General features: G+C 47.7%; 1 protein-coding gene across 4 annotated transcripts in view; it reads left to right on the top strand.

Moving 5' to 3' along the window:
• The window catches only part of ptprbl (protein tyrosine phosphatase receptor type B, like), a 30,793-nt gene continuing 9,417 nt past the window's right edge, over positions 1 to 21,376 (top strand). The window contains exons 1-24 of one of the 4 annotated variants that reach the window (XM_085166709.1): positions 1 to 222; positions 694 to 973; positions 4,106 to 4,414; positions 4,699 to 4,962; positions 6,273 to 6,536; positions 6,686 to 6,949; positions 7,026 to 7,295; positions 7,383 to 7,649; positions 10,208 to 10,471; positions 10,650 to 10,913; positions 12,518 to 12,781; positions 13,414 to 13,677; positions 13,765 to 14,034; positions 16,740 to 17,003; positions 17,127 to 17,393; positions 17,647 to 17,937; positions 18,011 to 18,289; positions 18,369 to 18,518; positions 18,852 to 19,128; positions 19,358 to 19,470; positions 19,578 to 19,683; positions 19,767 to 19,844; positions 21,002 to 21,019; positions 21,107 to 21,188. In XM_085166709.1, coding sequence (XP_085022835.1) covers positions 166 to 222; positions 694 to 973; positions 4,106 to 4,414; positions 4,699 to 4,962; positions 6,273 to 6,536; positions 6,686 to 6,949; positions 7,026 to 7,295; positions 7,383 to 7,649; positions 10,208 to 10,471; positions 10,650 to 10,913; positions 12,518 to 12,781; positions 13,414 to 13,677; positions 13,765 to 14,034; positions 16,740 to 17,003; positions 17,127 to 17,393; positions 17,647 to 17,937; positions 18,011 to 18,289; positions 18,369 to 18,518; positions 18,852 to 19,128; positions 19,358 to 19,470; positions 19,578 to 19,683; positions 19,767 to 19,844; positions 21,002 to 21,019; positions 21,107 to 21,188 — 5,226 coding nt within the window. In that variant the 5' untranslated portion in view covers positions 1 to 165. The remainder of the gene's footprint in view (positions 223 to 693; positions 974 to 4,105; positions 4,415 to 4,698; positions 4,963 to 6,272; positions 6,537 to 6,685; positions 6,950 to 7,025; positions 7,296 to 7,382; positions 7,650 to 10,207; positions 10,472 to 10,649; positions 10,914 to 12,517; positions 12,782 to 13,413; positions 13,678 to 13,764; positions 14,035 to 16,739; positions 17,004 to 17,126; positions 17,394 to 17,646; positions 17,938 to 18,010; positions 18,290 to 18,368; positions 18,519 to 18,851; positions 19,129 to 19,357; positions 19,471 to 19,577; positions 19,684 to 19,766; positions 19,845 to 21,001; positions 21,020 to 21,106; positions 21,189 to 21,376) is intronic. The other 3 variants (XM_085166710.1, XM_085166707.1, XM_085166711.1) reach the window with 3 other exon arrangements.

Genomic DNA, 21,376 nt, shown 5'->3' with positions numbered 1-21,376 from the left:
CGGGATGCAGGAGAAAGAAGTTCCAGATCATTTCAGCCTATGGAGCTGATGGAGGAAACCTCCAGCTCCTCTCTGGACCAAAGGGCTTCAGCTGAAACATGTCTGTAACTGTCAGTGTGTCAGAGGAAGCGTGTTTCTTACCGAGCGGTCAGATTTAAATCAGGGATGCTCAGATGTGCCGCTACATGGTTGATTCTTGGATTCGTTTGGGGCGCAAAGACGGTGAGTTACCGGATCATTTATCTACATCCGCTTTCTGTTGTAAGCCAAAGACCAATCAGTAATACGGAGGCAACCTGAGAATGGTCAGTGGTGACAGTGGGAAGGAAGAACTCCTTTTAGACAGGAAGAAGCCTCTAACAGAATCAGGCTCAGGGGAAATACACAACAGAGTGCTTTGGGCCCTCACTCGTACTCTTTTCATTTCTTAGAGAGTGTAAGCTCTACAGAAACAATAAAGTGCCTTATTTTCTGAGAGTGCGATGTTAATAGGGGAACTTTTTACCTCTGCGCAGGCATTTAAACACTCATGAACCCTTTGGTTTGATCCCAGGAGGAGACAACCTCCTCTGCATTTGCACCGCGAAGACCATTTGTGTAAAAAAAAGACATCAGACACCAGCAAATCATTTTCTTTGAGTTTCACAAACACCATTTGACCCTGACCCTTCTCTCTGTCACCTCCTGATGCAGGTCCAGACCTCAGAGGGTCCCCGATGCTCCGCAGACCTGAAGGAGATCAGCTCCAGCTCAGACTCCATCGCGGTGCAGGTAACGTCGGCCGGTCTGTCCTGTAACTTCAGTCTGTTCTGCGTTCTGGACTCATGGTCCGGTCCTGCCCACTGCAAGTCTGATGGAGAGACCGGCAGCGCCACCATCTGTAATATAACGGGACTGCAACCCGGGACAGTGTATCAGCTGACAGCGGTTTCCAGGAAGGATGGCGAGATTAGCCACGGGACAGTTCAGACAGGTAGGAGCGCACCTGAAGAGTGCAGTTCAGAAGTTAGCACCTGAGTGCTCTGTGTAGCTATTTTAACTTTACCGTCACATTACTTAGAACAAGCTCCGCCCCTTTCTCATGACACCCATGCACGTGTGCTCCCCATCAGGGACAAACCTCCTGACATTATTGATTATTGATCATATTATGTTTTAGAGCGCGCCAGGTTTTTAAACTTCGAACAATAAAATCAACATTTCTAAAAATAATCCGGTTAAAAATATTCAAACTTGTAACTTCCAAGATTCAATATCTGCTTTACTAACACGTGCATGAAACAAAAAAAAATCACCGTCAGATTTAGGGAAACATGTTAGTAAATCTGTGCTCACTGCCTGCGTACGGCAGGTGAAGTAATGATGTAAGAGAGAAACCTGCACTGCTAAGCCAAGAAAGAAGGAGAACGTCCGGCTGCAGAAACCTTTAAAACACCTTCCTCACTCCAAGGAGGAATCCAGATCAGGGACCGCTCTCCATGGGCGTGATGACTGTTTTAAATAACAGAGAGATAAATAAATCAGGCTGAAATAACAGGCTGCTGAATACTGTTTCCCCTCAAACAGTGACTGTGGCTCCACAATGTTTGGAGTGAAACGAGAAGCAGACAAGAAGAAAACGTGGAGACGAGGACGTGATCTGTGAGAAGAAGAAGCATTTCGGTGCTTATAATGTTTTGGAAAACTTTAATTAGAGTCTAAAAGGCAATAGTAAATTTTAGCAGTCGTTTCAAAGACGTGTGCTTTCTTACGATGGACAGGCATCTGCTCGTACGCGTGGTCAGAGGCACTTCTAGATGTCTTCACGAAGTAAAAACTCCTGATGAACCACAGATTTGTGCACTGTTGGTAAATGAGGCCGATTAATGCTTTGCTTTAATGATTACAAGTGTTTTCTAAAAACATGCCTAAACTAACCAAACCCTGACCTCCCCCCATCGCTGAACTGATCCAGGACCTGTGCTGCAAACAAACGAAGGAAGTGGCTGAGAGCAGAGGAGGGTGAGGAGGGTGAGGAGGGGATGTTTCTGGAAACAAACACTCGAGATGAGATGAAGACCATTGTTAGAGAGCTCCCTGTTTCTGTGTTTATCAGGAACTTTCTGGAACGAGCAGCTGCCTCCGAGCTTTCTCTGGTTTTCTCTCAACATTGAAAATGTTCCTGCTCTCTTCATTTTCGTCCCAATTCATACGTTCATGTCAGGACAGTGACTGTCAGACCGAAGGCCGTGAATCACGTGGACATGTTTCCTCTGCTGCAGTTTGAAGACCACCGTTCAGGGTAAGGTGGAGTCAGGCGTTGCGTGCTGTGCCTCCTTCCAGTCGTCATTTGGGATCTTTACAAGTCTGTTGACGTTTCTGGAGCTTCGCAGCTCGTGCTGTGTGGGTCGGACATTTTGTCCTTGGGGTGTTGCCAGCCTTCCAACAGCAAGCAGGGAAGTCTGCTCAAACAGGAAGCCATCACGAAGAACAGGCCAGAGTTCAGGACCGGGGGGGTGTCCTCATCATCCTGCCCCACCCAGGCTATTTTTTTCAGTTTCCTGTGTGGACTCATGCTGCCTCCGTGAAAACGCTCTCATTCTCTTAGCTGCTCGAACAAGCGTATGGGCCTCTGCAGCCTGTAACAATGTAACAATGTAATTAACGTAAACAATGTAACTGTAACAACGCAGTGTAACAATCACTGCGCCCACGACCACCAACCACATGGGGATTCACCAAAGCCAGTAGAAACCCTCTTCTGTGGAACCAGCTTCCAGTTTGGATTCAGGAGACAGACACTATCTCTACTTTCAAGATTAGGCTTCAAACTTTCCTTTTTGCTAAAGCATATAGTTAGGGCTGGACCAGGTGACCCTGAATCCTCCCTTAGTTATGCTGCAATAGACGTAGGCTGCCGGGGGATTCCCATGATGCATTGAGTTTTTCCTTTCCAGTCACCTTTCTCGCTCACTATGTATTAACAGACCTCTCTGCATTGAATCATATCTGTTATTAACCTCTGTCTCTCTTCCACAGCATGTCTTTATCCTGTCTTCCTTCTCTCACCCCAATCAATCACAGCAGATGGCCCCGCCCCTCCCTGAGCCTGGTTCTGCCGGAGGTTTCTTCCTGTTAAAAGGGAGTTTTTCCTTCCCACTGTCGCCAAAGTGCTTGCTCACATGATTGTTGGGTTTTTCTCTGTATCTATGAAGCGCCTTGAGGCGACTTTTGTTGTGATTTGGCGCTATATAAATAAAATTGAATTGAATTGAATTGAATTGAATTTCACAATGCTAGATGCCAAAACATAAATATAAATCTGGTCATTAAAAAGGCGTGTTAAACCACTAACATGGTGGCAGGTCATGTAGGGCGGTCACCAACAGACTGCAGACTATGGAACAAAGCTGATGTCTGGTGCTGACGACTCAACTGAAACTCAGACCCACCTGGATGCAGATGTTTTAGCTGCTTCTCTAAATTGGAAGTCTTTCCTCCTCTGGTTTACAGGATAATAGTGTTGGTCCATGGACCATCTCGTGGTCATCCCTCTGAAACACACATTCTTCCCTAGCCAGCTCTACCAGAGCTGTTGTGACAGCTGCACTAATCGCCAATTCACGTGTTGTTTTTGATGTTCTTGTGCTCCTTCTTCTTTTTCCTTTGCTTCTTTTTTCTGCAACTAATCCAAACCACAACCCCACCCACGATCCTCGACCACAACCTCCCAGTCCAACTCAAACTCCAAATCTGTCCCCAAACCCGCCATAAACCTGTCCCCTTCCATGGTCTTGAACCCGCAATCCAAACTTGTACTCCTTTGAACTCAACCCAAATCTCAGTGCCCACCGCAGTCTGTACCAAAAACCCAACCAATCCAAACCTACCTCCAACCTTAATCCCAGCCTGTCCCTAAACTCAGCCTGATCCAATCTAAAGTGTTTCTGAATGAACAGCAACAGACACAACAGAACCAAACCCCCTGAAATCTGCTACAGTTCAGTGTCTTAGTTTAAAAAACTTTGATTACCCAAATATTAATTAATGGAAAACAAAGTGCTGTAAAATGTCATTTCAAAATAAAACTTCCTGTTTTCAGTGTGGGTATACTCTCCTGTTTCAGACCCAGTTGGCCCAGCTCATCTGGACCTCCAGCTGGGCCCAGCTCGACCTCATCAGAAAAGCCTGTTTACGGTTCTAAGCGGCTCGGCTCTGACGGTGTCCTGGACTCGGCCTACCGGTCGTGTGGACTGGTACGATGTGACTCTGGAGGACACGAGCTCCGGATCCCGGCGCAGGACCAGAATCAAGGGCTCTGCAGCCTCCCAAACCGGGTTCACCTCCCTGATTCCCGGGACTCTGTACAAAGTCAGTGTGGTAGCTTCAGCTGGGAACAAGAGCGCCTCACCTGTCCACGCAATGACAGCTACAGGTGAGCTACAACACCTCCAGAATCTTCTCACGTTCAAGTTTTATTATTGCACAGGTAGCAACAGCACATCACTACCAGCAATGGAATTCTTACACTCAGAGGGATGATCAGAATGCACCTGATTGGCTGAGAGCTTATCACATGATCAATAATAATAAAAACATAGAGCTTTAAAAAGGAATAAAACTGCTCAAGAGCAACTCATTCAGCGTGAAAGTGGTTTAAAAAGAAAAACAGTGACCATCAAAGTGGTGTCAATACCCTCTGATCTCTCCCTGCCTCAGCTCCCTCCTCAGTGGACGGCCTGCAGGTGGCGTCCTCTTCCTCACACAGCCTCGGGGTGACTTGGTGGATCGGCTCGGGCCGCATGGAGAACCTCAGGGTTCTGCTGAGGGATCGGGCTGGTGTTCTGCTGAAGAACATCACTCTGAAGAACAGCAGCACCTCAGCGGAGCTGGATGGTCTGCACCCAGGGACCCCGTACACCATCACTGTGGTAACAGAAGCAGTCGGCCTTCAGAGCTCCGCCTCGACAGCATCCGTCACAGGTAGCGAAAGCACTGACCCGTGTTTGAATCTGAGGTAATCTGAGTACATGAGTGTTTCTAAAATACCAAAACACTCGATGGACGTGTGAACTGTGAATTTAGAGATTCGCCCTCATGTCCAGGTCTCTGAACCTTCACCCACTTTCTTCCCGTGTCCTAAAAAGCCGTTTGATGCTGTAGACGATGAAACAAAGATATCTGCAGAACAGGTTCTACTTCACCGTGCCATCTAAAACACAAATAACCTGCATTAGAAACACTGAGCTCAAAGCTCACCTACGTCTGAGTGTGGTTATCCCCAGAACACCACAAACTCCTCTAATCATCAGCAGGGAGCAAAAGGCGTTCGCCTGGAGAGACCCGACGAGCACGTGTCAGTACAACAACACCTGCAGACAGATGTGAGCTACGATGTCTTCAGAGCTCCAATCAGCAGGAAGCTGCAGCAGGGATACAGGAAGTCACGGCTAAAATGAGCTTGAGGAGACAACCTTTCATCTGTTTCTCAACCTTTCAACCACACATAGGCGTAAAATGACGTCTTTTCAGAGTTCACGACTGACCAATCAGATTTAACCGTCTGAGGTCATCATTGCTGACCCCACCCGCACTTTGAGTATAGGGTTTGAGTCCCAAATATCTGTGGAGGCATCTACAACATGAAGATCGCTGCGTTGTATTTCCGCAGAGTTTAGCAGCGTCGTTAAATATCTTTGTTGTTTACAGTCCACAACGTGACCTCGGTCGTTTTGATGCCCTCGATCTGTTTTTCTGGTTCAGACTGCGTTGATGCAGTGAATCCACTCACTGCGTCCTGCTGCTGTCTTAAATGAGTCACGTGTTTGTTGGACAGCCGACCAGCTGTAAGTCCAAGATTTGATGGCCTTTACCTCGGCGTTGTTAGCCTGTAAAATAGTTTCTGTCAGCATGAAGTTTATGAAGTTGTCTTCATTCCTCTGAGCGTTCGAGCTTCAGCGTGAAGATAAAAACTGGATCGTCGTCGTCCTGCGGCTCTGTTTTTCTTTCAGCGGCGTTTCCGGGATATTTCAGACCTTTCTCCCTCACGCCCTTCCTCTGTCTACAGCTGCTCACCTCACCCAGCCTCTTCATCGCTTCAGTAAATCTGTTCACACGTGGCACAGACTCCACCCACACCACATTACATAAACGCCCATTAACCAGCTTCTGAAACACTGCTGCTGTTTGCAGGTGAACACATGAGACAGTTGGTGAAGTTCAGGTGAAACAGGAAGAAGAGGAGAAAACTGTGCAAACATGAGTCTAACGTGGGTCCTCCTCCTCTTCTTCAGCCCCAGCACCAGTGTCACGTCTCGTCCTCGAAAACAACGGCAGCTCAGACCACCTGCGGGCCTCCTGGCTCCCACCTAAAGGAGGGGTGGAGTCCTACCTGGTGACCCTGAGGGCTCCGGGATCCGACCCTCAGCTACGTCACCTTCTCCCCAACATCACCCAAGTGGAGTTTGAGGGTCTGACCCCTGGGCGTAGCTACGAGGTGTCGGTCAGCTCCTCAGCAGGCAGTCAGAGCACCGAGAGCAGGAGCACAGCGAGGACAGGTGAGGTCAGCTCAGAGAGCAGGTACAGAGGGAGTTACAGGTACATGCCATCGCGTCAGGTGAGAACGCTGGACCACAGACTCAGACGCCCCCTGCTGGGGGGTCTGTGTTGTTTTTATTAATTTCCCGTCTGTCTTGTGCTGTTTCAGTACCTGACCAGGTGTCAGCGCTCTCTATGTCGGTCGATGCTCGAACACTGTGGCTCAGCTGGCTGCCCCCCAGAGGCGACTGGGAGAACTACAGCGTCCTCCTGAAGAACGGCTCGGTGGTTCTGGCAAATGAGACCGTCAGTAAGGCGAGCAGGCAGCACGCCTTCTCCGTCCTCAGCCTGGTCCCCGGACGACTCTACAGCGCAGAGGTCACGGTTCACAGCGGCGCTCTGGGCAACACGGCGCGCTGCAGCAGTCGGCTGGGTCAGTTCACTTGAAGTCTGAACTTCCAAAATGAGTCGGTACCAGTGTTGTTGACCCCACCCCTTCCTCTCTGCAGTGCCGTGGCCTGTGCAGCAGCTGCTCGTACGCCAGGCTGGCGAAACCTCGCTGAGCGTCCGGTGGAGTCGGCCGCTCGGACAATGGGACGGCTTCACCGTGCTCCTCAGGTGGGCAACCGCCGCCGCCACCATTGTAGATCAGAGAGTCCTCGGCTGGGAGGCCAAAGAGTGCACTTTCAACAGCATCACGCCTGGGGGCCAGTACACCGTTACCGTGACAACCAACAGCGGTAACCTGAGCAGTTCCGCCTCTGTGACGGCACGGACCAGTACGTCACAGCGACGATGCCACGATTGTAGTATTAATGAAGCGTTAATGTTCCTGTTGTAATGCGTTTCCTCCTCCACCCCCTCAGCTCCGGCTCAGGTCGGCGGGCTGCAGCTCTCCAACCTCGGCAGCACCGACAGTCTGCAGGCGCGGTGGGCGCCGGCCCCCGGATACCTGGACTCCTACCAAGTCCTGCTGGTTCATGACAGCAGCGTCATCAAGAATGAGAGCGTGATGGCCAACGTCAGCAGCCTCAGCTTCCAGGCCCTGAGACCCGGCGCCCTGTACCGCGTGGTGGTGACCACGGTCAGAGTGGGACACACCTCCAGACAGACGGTGTCCGAGGGACGCACAGGTAAGAAACGCCAGCAGTCGAATCAGGAACAACACGAGGGTGGAGTTGAGCTGCACGCTGTGGGAGATTTACCAGCCTGATGCGTAGACGGCTGCACCAGCGAGTCACACCTGACAGCAAACAGCTCGTTTATTTCTGGTAACCCTGAACTAACCTGAGCAATTAAACATAACCCAGCTAAACAAACTGTGCCAGCTAATGAGCATTAATTAATAGCATTTATCAGTCGTAGAACTGATGCGCATCAAGTCTCTCAGAAATAAAAACAGGTGTATATGTGACGTAATAATAATAAGATCAATAATACCATTGATTATGTATTTCAGACACATTCTTACTCTGTGTGCTTGCTAAACTGAGAACAGGATATTAGTGAAAAGCAGGAATTTGTGAGGAATTTTCAGGAAGCGCTGACGACAGAGAGACTTCCCATCAGGGCGGAGCTTCATTGTTCTTCACCAGTGCTGGCAGCCGTTGTAGAACTTGCAGAGGACTTTATGAAGGTCACATAACATACAGAGCGTGCAGAGCAGTCACGATTTCATCTGTGAAACGGATCAAAATAAACAGACTTTGGCAGAAGCAGCCGGAAACATCCGCTCTGATCCAGGTGGCTCGGAGAATGAATGTGTGTGGTTGTTACAAACGAGAGTGCTGGTGTGAATGAGGCGCCGTATCAGTCGCTTACTTTGATGATCTCAGGAGCGAGAGGTCATCTGCGTTTTAATTTTACTGTGAGATGTTTTTCTAAAGCTTCTGGGTTTGGAGCTCACAGTGTGCAGACATGGTAGAGCTTAGCACTGCGACATTACAGCATCATGATTCAGTGCTCCATGTGATCTCTACATGTTCTCAGTGTTCTCCACAGGTACAGGTTCTGTTGAATAGAACAGAATATCTTAACTGTTGTTGTAACAAGTACAAAAATATAAAGCGCAGTCCCTGCGGTGTCAAAAAGTTTAAATATAATTAGAAGAAGAATAAAAATGAGGTAGAGCACATCATTCAACAGGGCTCTCTGCAGAACGCTGCAGCACGGGGTTTAACTGGTAAAAGAACATCTGGGCATATTACTCTGGTTCTGGCCCCCCTACACTGGCTTAAAATTGTACTGAGGATCTATTTCAATTTTTTTTACTGGTTTTTAAATCCTTAACCCTTTAAAGCCGGTCGGAGCAGCACGCTCCATTTTGCGCAACTATTTTTAAATCCCAGTAGCTCTGCAACCACGTGAGCTAGCGCAATCATTTTTTTTGCATATGAAACCGGAGGAGTTGTACTTACATCTTATGCCATCAGCTTGTCCTCGGTCACAGTTTCCTTCCACATATAGCTTTGCAAAAACTGCGTAAAAAGCACTTGCAGCAACAAAAACATAATATTCCAGAAACACGATTTGCTGATCCGATCAGCTGTTCATAACACTTCCTACGTTGGATTAGACGTCACCGCGAACTATCGCATGTCCGCCATTAACTGCCCAAAACCGGAAGTGACGTCATTTTCGCGGAAATGTAGTTTTTTTTTTTACCATCAGGGCCTCATGAGCCCATACTGGTGTTTTTAAAAGTTATCTTTGACTTTATGACTTTCTGTGTCGTTTCTGGGATGCTTAGGACTCATATTGCACTGCTGGAAATAGTTTATTTTGATGCATATGCTGCTTTTTTGCAAATTTGCATTATAATATTTATTTTCGTTTTTCCTGCAGTGTATAAAAATTGGTGTATTTCAAAAATAAAACTATGAAGACACTCAAAATAAATTTCCTGTGGTGGGAAACTATTTTGTGCAACTTTTTTGTATTTACAGTTTTGAGGGATAAGCCTCTTAAATTTCTCTAACTAGAAATATATGTTAAAAAAACAAAAACGATTTTCAATTTTTTTGTAGTTTATTGCACTTTTTTGCAATTTATGTAATTACTATGAACTTAATGCAGACATATTATTAAAATTTAGGCTGTAATGGTTGTATTGATGTATAGCAACTTGAAATGCTCCCAAAAATGGCTCCACAGCATGTAAACATATAATATATTTTGGGACGATTGTGGCTCAAGAGTTGGGAGTTCGCCTTGTAATCGGAAGGTTGCCGGTTCGAGCCCCGGCTCGGACAGTCTCGGTCGTTGTGTCCTTGAGCAAGACACTTCACACAGTGTTGGCCAGAGGGGCCAATTGCGCGATATGGCAGCCTCACTTCTGTCAGTCTGCCCCAGGGCAGCTGTGGCTACAACTGTAGCTGCCTCCACCAGTGTGTGAGTGAATGGGTGGATGACTGGGTGTGTAAAGCACTTTGGGGTCCCTGGGGGGGACTAGTAAAAGCGCTATACAAATACAGGCCATTTACCATAAGCTCTGGTGGACTGGACTGGTGGTTCTATGGTAGGTCTTAAAGGGTTAACTGCTCTGGCGCCTGTATATTTGCCCTATGTCCCCCCCCCCCCCCCCCCCCGTGCTTTTAGTGTCACAGTTAGGTTATGGTTAGGGTAAGCTAAGGTACGAAAACGAGTGTGCTTGTGTGTTTACTCTGACTCCGCCCTCTTCCTACCCCCTCAGTGCCGGCGGCGGTGAGCGACGTCAGGGTCAGCAACAACGGGCGCATGGACTTCCTCAGCGTGTCTTGGAGTCAGGCTGTAGGTGAGGTGGACAGATACCTGGTGACCCTGAGCGACCGGGAGAGGACCATTCACACCCTCACCGTGCCCAAGTCGACCCCGACGTGCGTTTTCGACTCGCTGGTGTCTGGACGCCTCTACAACATCTCCATCACTACCTGCAGCGGTCTCTACAAAAACCAGACTTTCATCCAGGAGAGGACACGTATGTACACCACTCACATTAAACCATGTTCCAGTAAAGTTTAGAACAATTCATTCAGCAAAAATGATACCAACATGTGCTCGTCCAGGTCTGTACACACCTGGCTCTATACCTGCTGTATTTTTTTATACAAAACACCGTAAACTATCATCAGTCTTGTCTGATTATCCTCCATCAGAGCCGTCGAAGGTCCAGAGCCCCACGGCGACCCACAATGCCTCGGACAGCTACCTGAAGGTGTATTGGCGTCATGCTGCTGGAGACTTCGACCTGTATCAGGTGTTCATCAAGCACAACAACGTCTTCCTGCAAAACAAGACGGTTCCAAAGACGGAGCACAACTGTGTGTTCACCGGCCTGGTGCCCGGCAGACTCTACACAGTGCTAGTGACCACGTGGAGCGGAAAGTACGAAGCCATCGCCTCCACCCACGGCAGCACCTGTGAGTGACCTTTGACCTCCGACAGGCTCATTAGGAACACGAATGCTGCATCATTCAGGGAGTAAACTAGATGATGCATGTCAGGATGCAGTCGAGCTCAGCAGGCGATCTATCGATCGGTGAGAAGGAAAGATCAGATCTGCTGCTGCTCCTCTTTGAAGCTAGCTGAGATGTTTCGGTCTATCAGGGAGGAGACCCCAGACATGCTCTGTCCCTCAGCTGGACTTGAAACACCTCTGTGTCCCACGAGAACAGTAGGGGACCGGGCGTTTTTGATGATGGGTGGATGGATGGATACATGAATACTTGTTTATATCACGTTCATATGTTTTGCTTGTTACAACATAATAAGATGTGGGAATAAAGCGCCAAGTCTCAGATCTGAACCAGGATGAACAAAGAAACATGTCTCGGTCGTTGTGTCCTTGGGCAGGACACTTCACCTACCGCCTACTGGTGGCGCCAGTGTCCGGCAGCCTCGCGTCTGTCAGTGCGCCCCAGGGTGGCTGTGGCTACAGTGTAGCTGCCATCACCAGTGTGTGAATGTGTGGATGACTGGATATCTAAAGTGCTTTGGGGTCCTTAGTAGGGGTGGGGGGAAAAAATCGATACTGTGTAGCATGGTGATATTATCGATATATATATATAAAATATCGATATATTTTTATACGAGATATAAGATCTGACAATATCCTTTATATCGATATAGTCTATGTTACGTTATAATTATAGTTGTGGAGCCGCATGTTTGCCTCTCTTTTGTCCACTTTTGTCTCTACTAGGGGTGGGGGAAAAATGGATACTGTGTAGCATCGTGATATTTTGTTTGCTAATAATGTATGGATACAGCGACAGCAGAAATCGATACTTTGTTACAAAAAGGTTTTTGTGCTCTGACTTCAGAGCATGTTGATCCTTTTTCTGAGCAAGAATCCTGACATTCCTTCACTGTCCAAATGTGTTTAACTTGTTTATGGCAGCAATAAACATGACAGTTTACTTATTTTAATTTAAGACATGTTTTATTTTAATTAAGTTTAAAACGTTTTTATTTAATGTAAAATTATATTTTGTTTTAATTTACTTTCAAATTCTTCAGTTGCTGAAGGGGCTGCATAGTTTTCATAAACTGCATAGTTCAGAATAGCTATAATTGTACCAGATGGTTGATTCAGTTAAGTTGGACTAGACTGTAATACAAACCGTTCAGTTTGTCAACAATCAAACTGAAATGAGAGAAAGACTGAGTGTGAGACTTTGATATTAGAGAAAATGAATATTGATAAAGTTTACCTTTATGTACAGAATCTGAATATCGCAAAATATTTTAAAAAATTGCAATAATATCGTATCGTGGGTTAAGTATTGTGATAATATCGTATCGTGGGATGTATGGTGATTCCCACCTCTAGTCCTTAGGGACGAGTAAAGCGCTATACAAATACAGCCATTTATCAGCAGATGTTCTTGTCTCTCAGTATCTCTGCAGGAGTTTTGATATGCTTAAACAGCAGCACCGTCCTTGTTCATTTCAAATTCAAAACAAAGCAAACCTCTGAGGCTCCTGGAGACTAACTGTGGGTCATGTCATGTCCATCCTTCAGTCCCGGCGGCAGTGCGTTCCCTGACTCTGGCTGGGCGGGGCACCGAGGACCTGCGGGTGACGTGGATGGCAGCTCCGGGTGACGTGGATCACTACGAAGTGCAGCTGCTGTTCAGCGACATGAAGGTGTTTCCTCCCATCACTCTGGGCAGCGGTGTGAGGGATTGCGTCCTGTCATCACTCACACCTGGGCGGCTTTACAAGATCATCGTTTCCACGTACAGCGGCACCAATCAGAAGGCCCGGTACATAGAGGGTCGCACAGGTCAGAGGTCACAGAGGTCTGCTGCCTCTAAACATCACACCACATCATCCAGCACTCCTGCACTTTGCTGTCAGGTGGACAATGTCTGTGAAGATGTTTGTGAAGCTTCTCAGTCAGCCAGGTCATCGCAGTCGAAGGAGCTTGGAAAGAAAAGCGTTGGGAAGTCTTTAAGATTAGTGAAGATGTTTCATCTGAGAAGCTTCTCCCAGATTTTTAAGCCCTATTGTGAGTGTCCCTATGAGGGTCATGATGTGGGTGCCTCACACCTCATTTGATCACATGATAGGGTGGGGCAAGGTCTCACAATGGGTTCACCCCAAACCCACACCCGTTTCCACGTGTTGGCTCATGTGGTCAGGCAGAGGAGGGCGTCCATGACCCTCGCTTTTCTTTCCAAGCTCCTTAGACTCACATACACAACATATCAGGGAAGTCAAATACCTCCTGGTGGCGCTGCAGTTTCTCAGCAGTTGCTCTGGTAACAGTATCTCTACATCTAAATCATCCGCAGCAGGTAGCTACGATTAACCAGATTACCACCAAGACTTATTACCACCATTATTACATCATCATTAAACCTTGAAGTAAAGAGCAAAGCTGCTGCAGATCAAAAGCTCTTTGTCCTCTTTCAGTTCCCAGTAAAGTGAAGAACATCCACGTTAGCAACAGTGGAGACAGCAGCAGTCTGGTGGTGAGCTGGACTCCTGGTCCGGGCGATGTCGACGGATTCTCCGTGTTTCTGTACAGAGAAAGCCGAAAGTTAAGTATCCGAAGCGTCCTCAAGCACCAGAACGAGGTGACGTTCGGCTCCCTGCAGCCCGGCCAGGTGTACGCCATCATGGTTCAGTCTGTGAGTGGAGACCTGCTGAACAACAACACGGTCACAGGGCGCACAGGTTAGAGGACACGCCTCTGTACGGTGAATATGCACCATGCTGCCGTACAGATTAGCTGGTCCTTACTGCGCTCTGCATGTTCCTCAGTCCCCTCTGCAGTGACAGGGCTCCAGGTGGACTCCCACCACACCACCTGTAGTATCCAGGTGAGCTGGCAGGAGGCTCTGGGTGTGGCTGATGGATATGTGCTCCAAGTTCTGGACGACAGAGGCAGCATGGTGAGAAACGTCTCTCAGCCCTTTGGACACACCTGGCAGCAGTTTGACGGCCTCACACCAGGAAAGAAGTATCGGGTGGTGGTCCAGACCACCAGCGGCGGGGTCCACAGTGTTGGGGTCAGCACTGAGGCTCGGACAAGTAAGACTTCCTGTTTCTCACTTTGAATGTGATGGAGGAAAACCTGATGTTTTATACAGTGGGATGCAAACGTCTGTGCAGCCTTGTTCATAGTCATTATTTTCCTGTATAAATCGTTGTTACAATAAAAAATGTCAGTAAATATATCATGTAGGAGACACACACAGTGATGTTTGAGAAGTGAAATGAAGTTTATTGGATTTACAGAAAGTGTGCAACAATTGTTTAAACAAAATCAGGCAGGTGCATAAGTTTGGGCTCCACAAAAAAAGAGATGAAATCAATATTTAGTAGATCCGCCTTCTGCAGAAATTACAGCCTCTAAACGCTTCCTGTAGGTTCCAGTGAGAATCTGGATTGTGGTTGAAGGTATTTTGGACGATTCCTCTTTACAAAACATCTCTAGTTCCTTCAGGTTTGATGAGCATGGACAGCTCTCTTTAACTCACACCACAGGTTTCAATAATATTCAGGTCTGGGCTGAGATGAATGTTGTACTTGTTCCTCTGCATGAATGCTTTAGTGGATTTTGAGCAGTGTTTCGGGTTGTTGTCTTGTTGAAAGATCCACAGCTTCAGCTTTGTCTCTGATTCCTGGACATTGGTCTCCAGAATCTGCTGATGCTGAGTGGGATCCATGTGTCCCTCAACTTTGACGAGATTCCCAGTCCCTGCACTGGCCACACAGCCCACAGCATGATGGAACCACCACCATATTTCACTGGAGGCAGCAGGTGTTTTTCTTGCTGTGTTCTGTTTCCTCCATGCATAACGCCCCTTGTTATGCCAAATAACTCAATGTTAGTTTCATCAGTCCACAGCAGCTTATTCCAGAATGAAGCTGGCTTGTCCAAATGTGCTTCAGCGGCTCTGTTTGTGCTGTGGGCGGAGCAAAGGCTTCCTCTGCATCACTCTCACATACAGCATCTCCTCGTGTAAAGTGCGCCGAGTGTTTGAACGATGCACAGTGACTCCATCTGCTGCAACATGATGTTGCAGGTCTTTGGTGCTGGTCTGTGGGTCGACTGTTCTCACCATCGCTTCGGTCTAACTGAGATGTTTTTTGGTCTGCCACTTCCAGCCTTAACTTGAACTGAGCCTGTGGTCTTTGATTGTCTCAACATGTTCCTAACTATGGAGACAGACGGCTTAACTCTCTGAGACAGCTTTCTGTGTCCTTCCCCTAAACCATGATGCTGAACAATCTTTGTCTTCAGGTCATCTGAGAGTTGTTTTGAGACCCCAGTGTTGCTACTCAGAGAAAATTAAAATACTCTTTCTCATTATTGTTTTCACCTGTGTATGTAGGTCAGGGGTCACTGAGCTTACCGAGCCAATTTGAGTTCCAATAATCAGTCCTAAAGGTTTTGGAATCAATAAAACGCCAACGGTGCCCAAATTTATGCACCTGCCTGATTTTGTTTAAACAATTATTGCACACTTTCTGTAAATCCAATAAACTTAATTTCACTTCTCAAATATCACTGTGTGTCTCCTATATGATATATTTAACTGACATTTTTTATTGTAACAGCCAACGATTTATACAGGAAAATAATGACTATTAACAAGGTTGCCCAAACTTTTGCATCCCACTGTACATTTTATACACAAGTCAGAATATTTTGAGAAAGTATTTAGTTGACAAAACTCCTAAACACAGACTTAACAATGTGGTGTATGCTGTACAGTGCAGCGAGGAATGCCCAGACCTCTACATTGGAGAGACCAAACAGCCACTTCACAAGCGCATGGCACAACACAGAAGAGCCACCTCCACAGGGGATGGCAATGTCCACATTTTGGACAGAGGCGGTGGTTTACGACACCAACTCTCTGCCATCTATAATCCAGTTTTGAGATCCCTCCCCAGACGCCTTAACGCCCACTCACATCCTGGGCCATCTGACCTCAGGAAACCAGGGTTGGGGCCAGGTTTCACAATGAACTCACCCGAAACCCTGGCTGATTGTGACCCACACCCAGTTTGACACCTTGGCTCATGTGATTAGGTAGAGGATCATCAGGGGGTCCTTTGTCCCCCTTTGGGGGGTGGGTGGGGGGGTACTCCCACAGGGTTTAAATCTGGGACTCTCCACCATTTGACTCTAGAACTGAAGAAGCTTCTCGGATGAGAAGTGAAACGTCTTCAAGCAACTTAAAGACGTCCAGACGCTTTTCTTTGCAAGTCCCTTAGACCAGCGGTCCCCAACCCCCGGGCCTCGGACCGGTACCGGTCCGTGAGTCGTTTGGTACCGGGCCGCAAGAGTTGAGGCTCAGGTGTGAAATGTTTGGTTTTCAGGGTTTTTATCGGTTTTCAGCGTTAATTTGTTATCGTTTGTATCGTTAACTCTGTTTTCCTGGGTCTTTTCACGTGTGTTATGAATAAATCTTCTTTTTTCGGTACCGGTACTAGTTGTATTTATTTGTTGTATTTATCCGCAACACCTTAAAGGCTGGTCCGTGAAAATATTGTCGGGCATAAACCGGTCCGTGGCGCAAAAAAGGTTGGGGACCGCTGCCTTAGACTATTTAGTTGGAACAATACTGAGAGAGAAAATGAATAACTCACCAGGTTCTGGTGGTTTGACCTAAAATCGATTTGCAGTGATGTGTGAGAAACTCTTGATTTCTCTCCTCAAATACACAGTATGATTGATGAAGTTTAGTGAAAGTTAAAAGCTTCCCTCGTCCCTTCTCCTGTAGACCCAGCGGTGGTCACCAATCTGGCCGTCACTGCAAACACCACCACCAGCCTGTCCTTCCACTGGTCGCCACCAGAGGGAGACTTTCAGCTGTATGAAGTTTTTCTGTATGATCGTAATGACCAGCTGCACGAGAAAAAGCGCGTCCAGTCCAACGGTCAGCAGTGCTCTTTTCAGGGCCTCAGACCTGGTGCTCCTTACAAGATGTTGATCCAGATCCACAGTGGAGACCAGACCAACCAGACCTCCATCTACGCCAGAACAGGTGAGACCAGCTGGTCCTCCAGAGTACACGTCCTTGACTGGAAATAAAATGTAAAGGATATTATGCCTTCTGTACCCGAAGAGTGGACCTGCAGATTGTATCAGTGATCGTGTTTCTCTTCAGTCCCGTCAGCTGCAGCGTTCCTGAAAGCTAAGAGTGGAAACCAGTCTGACAGTCTTTGGGTAAACTGGGAGCGTGGTGACGGTGATCTAAGTGGATACCAGCTGTATCTCTACAACCCCAACGGTTCTCAGCAGGCCATGCATCAGCTGGGCTCAGAGGCCACAGGGTTCATCTTCTCAGGCCTTGTAGCGGGTCGCCTGTATCGAGCTGAGGTGCTGAGCCGGAGCGGCGGGCTCAGCAACAGGGCGAGCACCCTGGGCCGGACGGGTAAGATGCAGCTTCTGTTAGAGCTCAGATCACCTCAGTATTCCTTGATATTCAGTCAGCAGTTTCAGTGGTTTAGCAAAAGGCATTTTTCCAGTGTTATCAGTGCAGCACGCAGTCGCAACATAAAGTAACAAGAGACATTTAAAACATAAAGTCTAGAAACACGAGGAGCAGAACAGAAGAAATCCTCATTTTAAGCAGAGACTCAAATCGGAATAGCTTCTGATCGGCAACAAATCCTGTCCCTCCTCAGCTCCCAGACCACCTGCCTCCATCTTGTTCAGGGGGGTGACCAACACCTCCCTGGAGATCACATGGAGCGGCCCTGTGGACTCCGACTATGATGACTTTGACCTGCAGTGGACTCCTCGGGACCGGCTGTCCATCATCAATCCGTACCACACCCGGACGTCCAGCAACCGCATCCTGAGGGGGATGTTCCCTGGACGGCTCTACAACTTCAGCCTCCGCACCGTCAGTGGGACCACAGAGCCTGGGGCCACACCTACCTATAGCACACCTATCCGCAAAAGCATCCGCACCAGTAGGTGGCAGCACTTTATGTCAATTCTGATGTGAATCGTCATGTGGTTTCACTGCATTACTTTCGCCTACAGAGCCAGAGAGAGTCCACAGCCTCCACTGTCGCCCTCAGAGTTCCACCTCCATCTCCTGCTCCTGGGTAACCCCGGACACCGATTATGACTCCTACACCATCGAGTGTCTCCGCAAGGATTCCCACACACTGATGTACTCCAGACTCGCTGAGCGGGACTCCAACAGCTACATCATCACTGAGCTGGAGCCTCACAAACACTACACGGTCTCTGTGAAGGTCATGTCTGGTGGGAAGCCCAGCGACGAGGCTCAGGACAACGTGGTCACCATGCTTGACCGTAAGAGCGAGTGGAAGTTAACATGTCCTCAGTATGATGGAGGGTGTTTAACATGCTGTCCTCCTGTTGACCCCTGAAGGTCCTCCTGTGCCCCCCTCCGGTACCCGGGTCAGTGAGCAGTCTGCTGTGGTCAGCAAGTCCTCCATCTCCTTCCAGTTTAACTGCAGCTGGTTCAGTGACGTCAATGGAGCTGTTAAGTACTTCACCGTAGTGGTGACTGAGTCTGAAGGTGAGCAGCCTCCACATAAGGCCAGTTTACTGGAATTCTTCTGATTGGTTGATCCCCTCTTGGATCTCCTTCCTGTTGTTCTGGTCACCTGACTTCACTTGGTGGTATCCGTCTTTTCCACCATTCCCTCATACCTCTTCTTTTGGGATAAATAATGGATAATGGGATGGATTATGGAATTATGGATGATGATAAAATAATAATGAGTGCATGTTGAGATTAATAAAACACCAATCAATAGATGGATAACGGAAATAATAATGGATGGACAGACAGAAGGATGATAATAGGATGCAATAATCTAACCGTGAATCTTCTGGTTTGTTTTTGAAGATGTTAGCCTAATGCAGCTGGAGCAGAAGCACCCACTGCCCTCCTACCTGGACTACAGCTCCAACAGCTCCATCAGGTCCTACCAGACCAGCTATTTCCCCAGCCGATGCACCGAGAGCCCTGACAGCACCACCCAGAGCTTTAACATCAGCTTGGGGACTGGGATGGACTTGCTAGGGGGCAGCTGTGATGCCAGAGGCTCAGACCAGGACCCAGACTCTAGCGGAGAGCTGAACCACTTCTGTGATGGACCCCTGAAGCCAAAGACTGCCTACAGGTACTGAAAAATCCTCTGCATGAATGTCAGGTACTTGACTCCGTGTCCACTTCCTCCAACTGCAGCACTCCAGGGCGGTAGACTGACCAGAAACCTGCAGCCTTAGTGGTTTGTTAGAACCAGCTCATCATCTCTGAACCTTTCAGCCCCGTAGACTTTTTGCTCCAGCGTTACCTCTAAGGTCAGGCATTGCGTGAATAACCTTAGGGGCATCTGTGTTTGTCTCCAGGATCAGCGTCCGAGCTTTTACTCAGCTGTTTGATGATGATGCAAAGGACTTGAGTGTCTTGTCTCCGCTGTTCTCTGACACCTGCCTATCGCAGCCCATCATCACTGAGGCTGGTGAGAACAAACCTTAGCTCGATTAAAATACACCTGAGGTCGAGCTGGGACAAGCAGGTGCAGGTAAAAAATTCAGAAAAGTATCACAGTTGTGTTTCCTCCTGCAGAGCCTCTGAGCGGTGTCATCGAAGGCGTGAGTGCTGCACTCTTCCTCGCTGCTGTGATTGTGGGAATCACTGCTCTGTTTGTCTGCAGGCACAGAACTCGCAAAGTGTGAGTATCAGAGGACGCACCTGTCTGTAAGGTACACCTGCTTATCTTTGTTTAGGTTAAACGTCCTGCTGTGTTTCCACCAGTGAGGAAGAGAGGCTGGAGGTCAGGATAAATATGAGGAGAGAGAGAGCAGCAGCAGGGAACCAGCTGGGTGTCAGAGGGTAAGTAATCAATAATCAATCATGTTCAGGGATGTTTGCACAGTGACTCACCTTTCATAACACTCTATACATCACATTTGAAACAGTAAGAGTGCAAACTCTCACCACCGTTGATATGAAATAAAATCAGAGTTTTTTACCCAGAAAGTTGGTCCTGTTCATCTGGACGTCTTCAGTGGGAGAAATGTTTCACTTCTTTACTCTCAGCTGACTGCAGGTATCAACCTTATAAGCACCTGCACAATGACTGAGCCTATCACCACCGGTGACCAATGGGCTGCGAGGTCAGTTTATGATCATTAATATGGAAAATGTCATGATCACTGATCTGTGATCATTGATCGATGGCCATGAGTACCATTCACAGAGAGTTGGGGAATGGCTCACAGCATGTAAGATGGTGACCCTTAGGCCCCTCCTCCATTCAGAGATGGTCTCCACAGGTCTTTTGGAAGGACGATAGTTTCAGTCACTGTGCAAATGTCCTGTTGGTTGAAACCTGCAGTCAGCTGAGATTGAAGAAGTCGCCTGGACGATGACGAAACGTTTCTCCCACTGAAGATGTCCGGATAAACAGAATCAGCTTTCTGGAATTCCCTTACCTGCATGATACACTGATGGACATGCATGTCCTCTACAATCCACCAGGGGGTGCTGCAGCACCTTCAGCTCCCTTACCTGCTGAACAGGCAGCATCAGAGCTGAACTGATACTACAGTCAGAGTACTGTTGTGCCTTTGTTTCTGCGGACATGTGATTGCATTGTGACAGATTATTTTCCTTCAGAGGAGGGTCTGATTAATGCATGTACTGCATGTAGTACTGCATGTAGTACTGCATGTAGTACTGCATGTGTGTACTGCATGTAGTACTGCATGTAGTACTGCATGTGTGTACTGCATGTAGTACTGCATGTAGTACTGCATGTGTGTACTGCATGTAGTACTGCATGTAGTACTGCATGTAGTACTGCATGTAGTACTGCATGTGTGTACTGCATGTAGTACTGCATGTAGTACTGCATGTGTGTACTGCATGTAGTACTACATGCAGTACTGCATGTAGTACTGCCTGTAGTACTGCATGTGTGTGCAGATGAAAATGCATCATTAGGTTTAAACTCTGAGGTCTCTCTCTCTCTGCCTTTTGCTCCTCAGCAGCCGTCGAATCTCCAGGTCTGTACTCCCGTTCACACTGCTTCAGGTTCATCTTTGACCTTTTGTGAATTTTTCTGGTTTTAAATGTTTTCTTTTCTCCTGCAGTCCCATTAAGATTGTGAACTTTGAGTCTCACTACAGCAAACTACAGGCTGACTCCAACTACCTGATGTCAGAGGAGTATGAGGTCAGCAATCAATAAAACTCATTTGTTCCTCATTGAAAGACTCCAGCTTCAGCATATCACATCCTCCAAGAATAAAAGAACTTGTGGCAACATTGAGGATTGAGAAGGATCCAGGCTTTATCCTGTCTGTTTTCACTATTTTGACGTTTAAGAGTGTTCAGAGTGGGCCTTTGTTTGTGTTGTGAATC

Source organism: Neolamprologus multifasciatus, chromosome 7 (assembly GCF_963576455.1).
Source record: "Neolamprologus multifasciatus chromosome 7, fNeoMul1.2, whole genome shotgun sequence".
NCBI classification, from domain to species: Eukaryota; Metazoa; Chordata; class Actinopteri; order Cichliformes; family Cichlidae; genus Neolamprologus; species Neolamprologus multifasciatus.
Note: the sequence above shows the minus strand (reverse complement) of the source record. Positions and strands in the feature narration are given on the sequence as shown.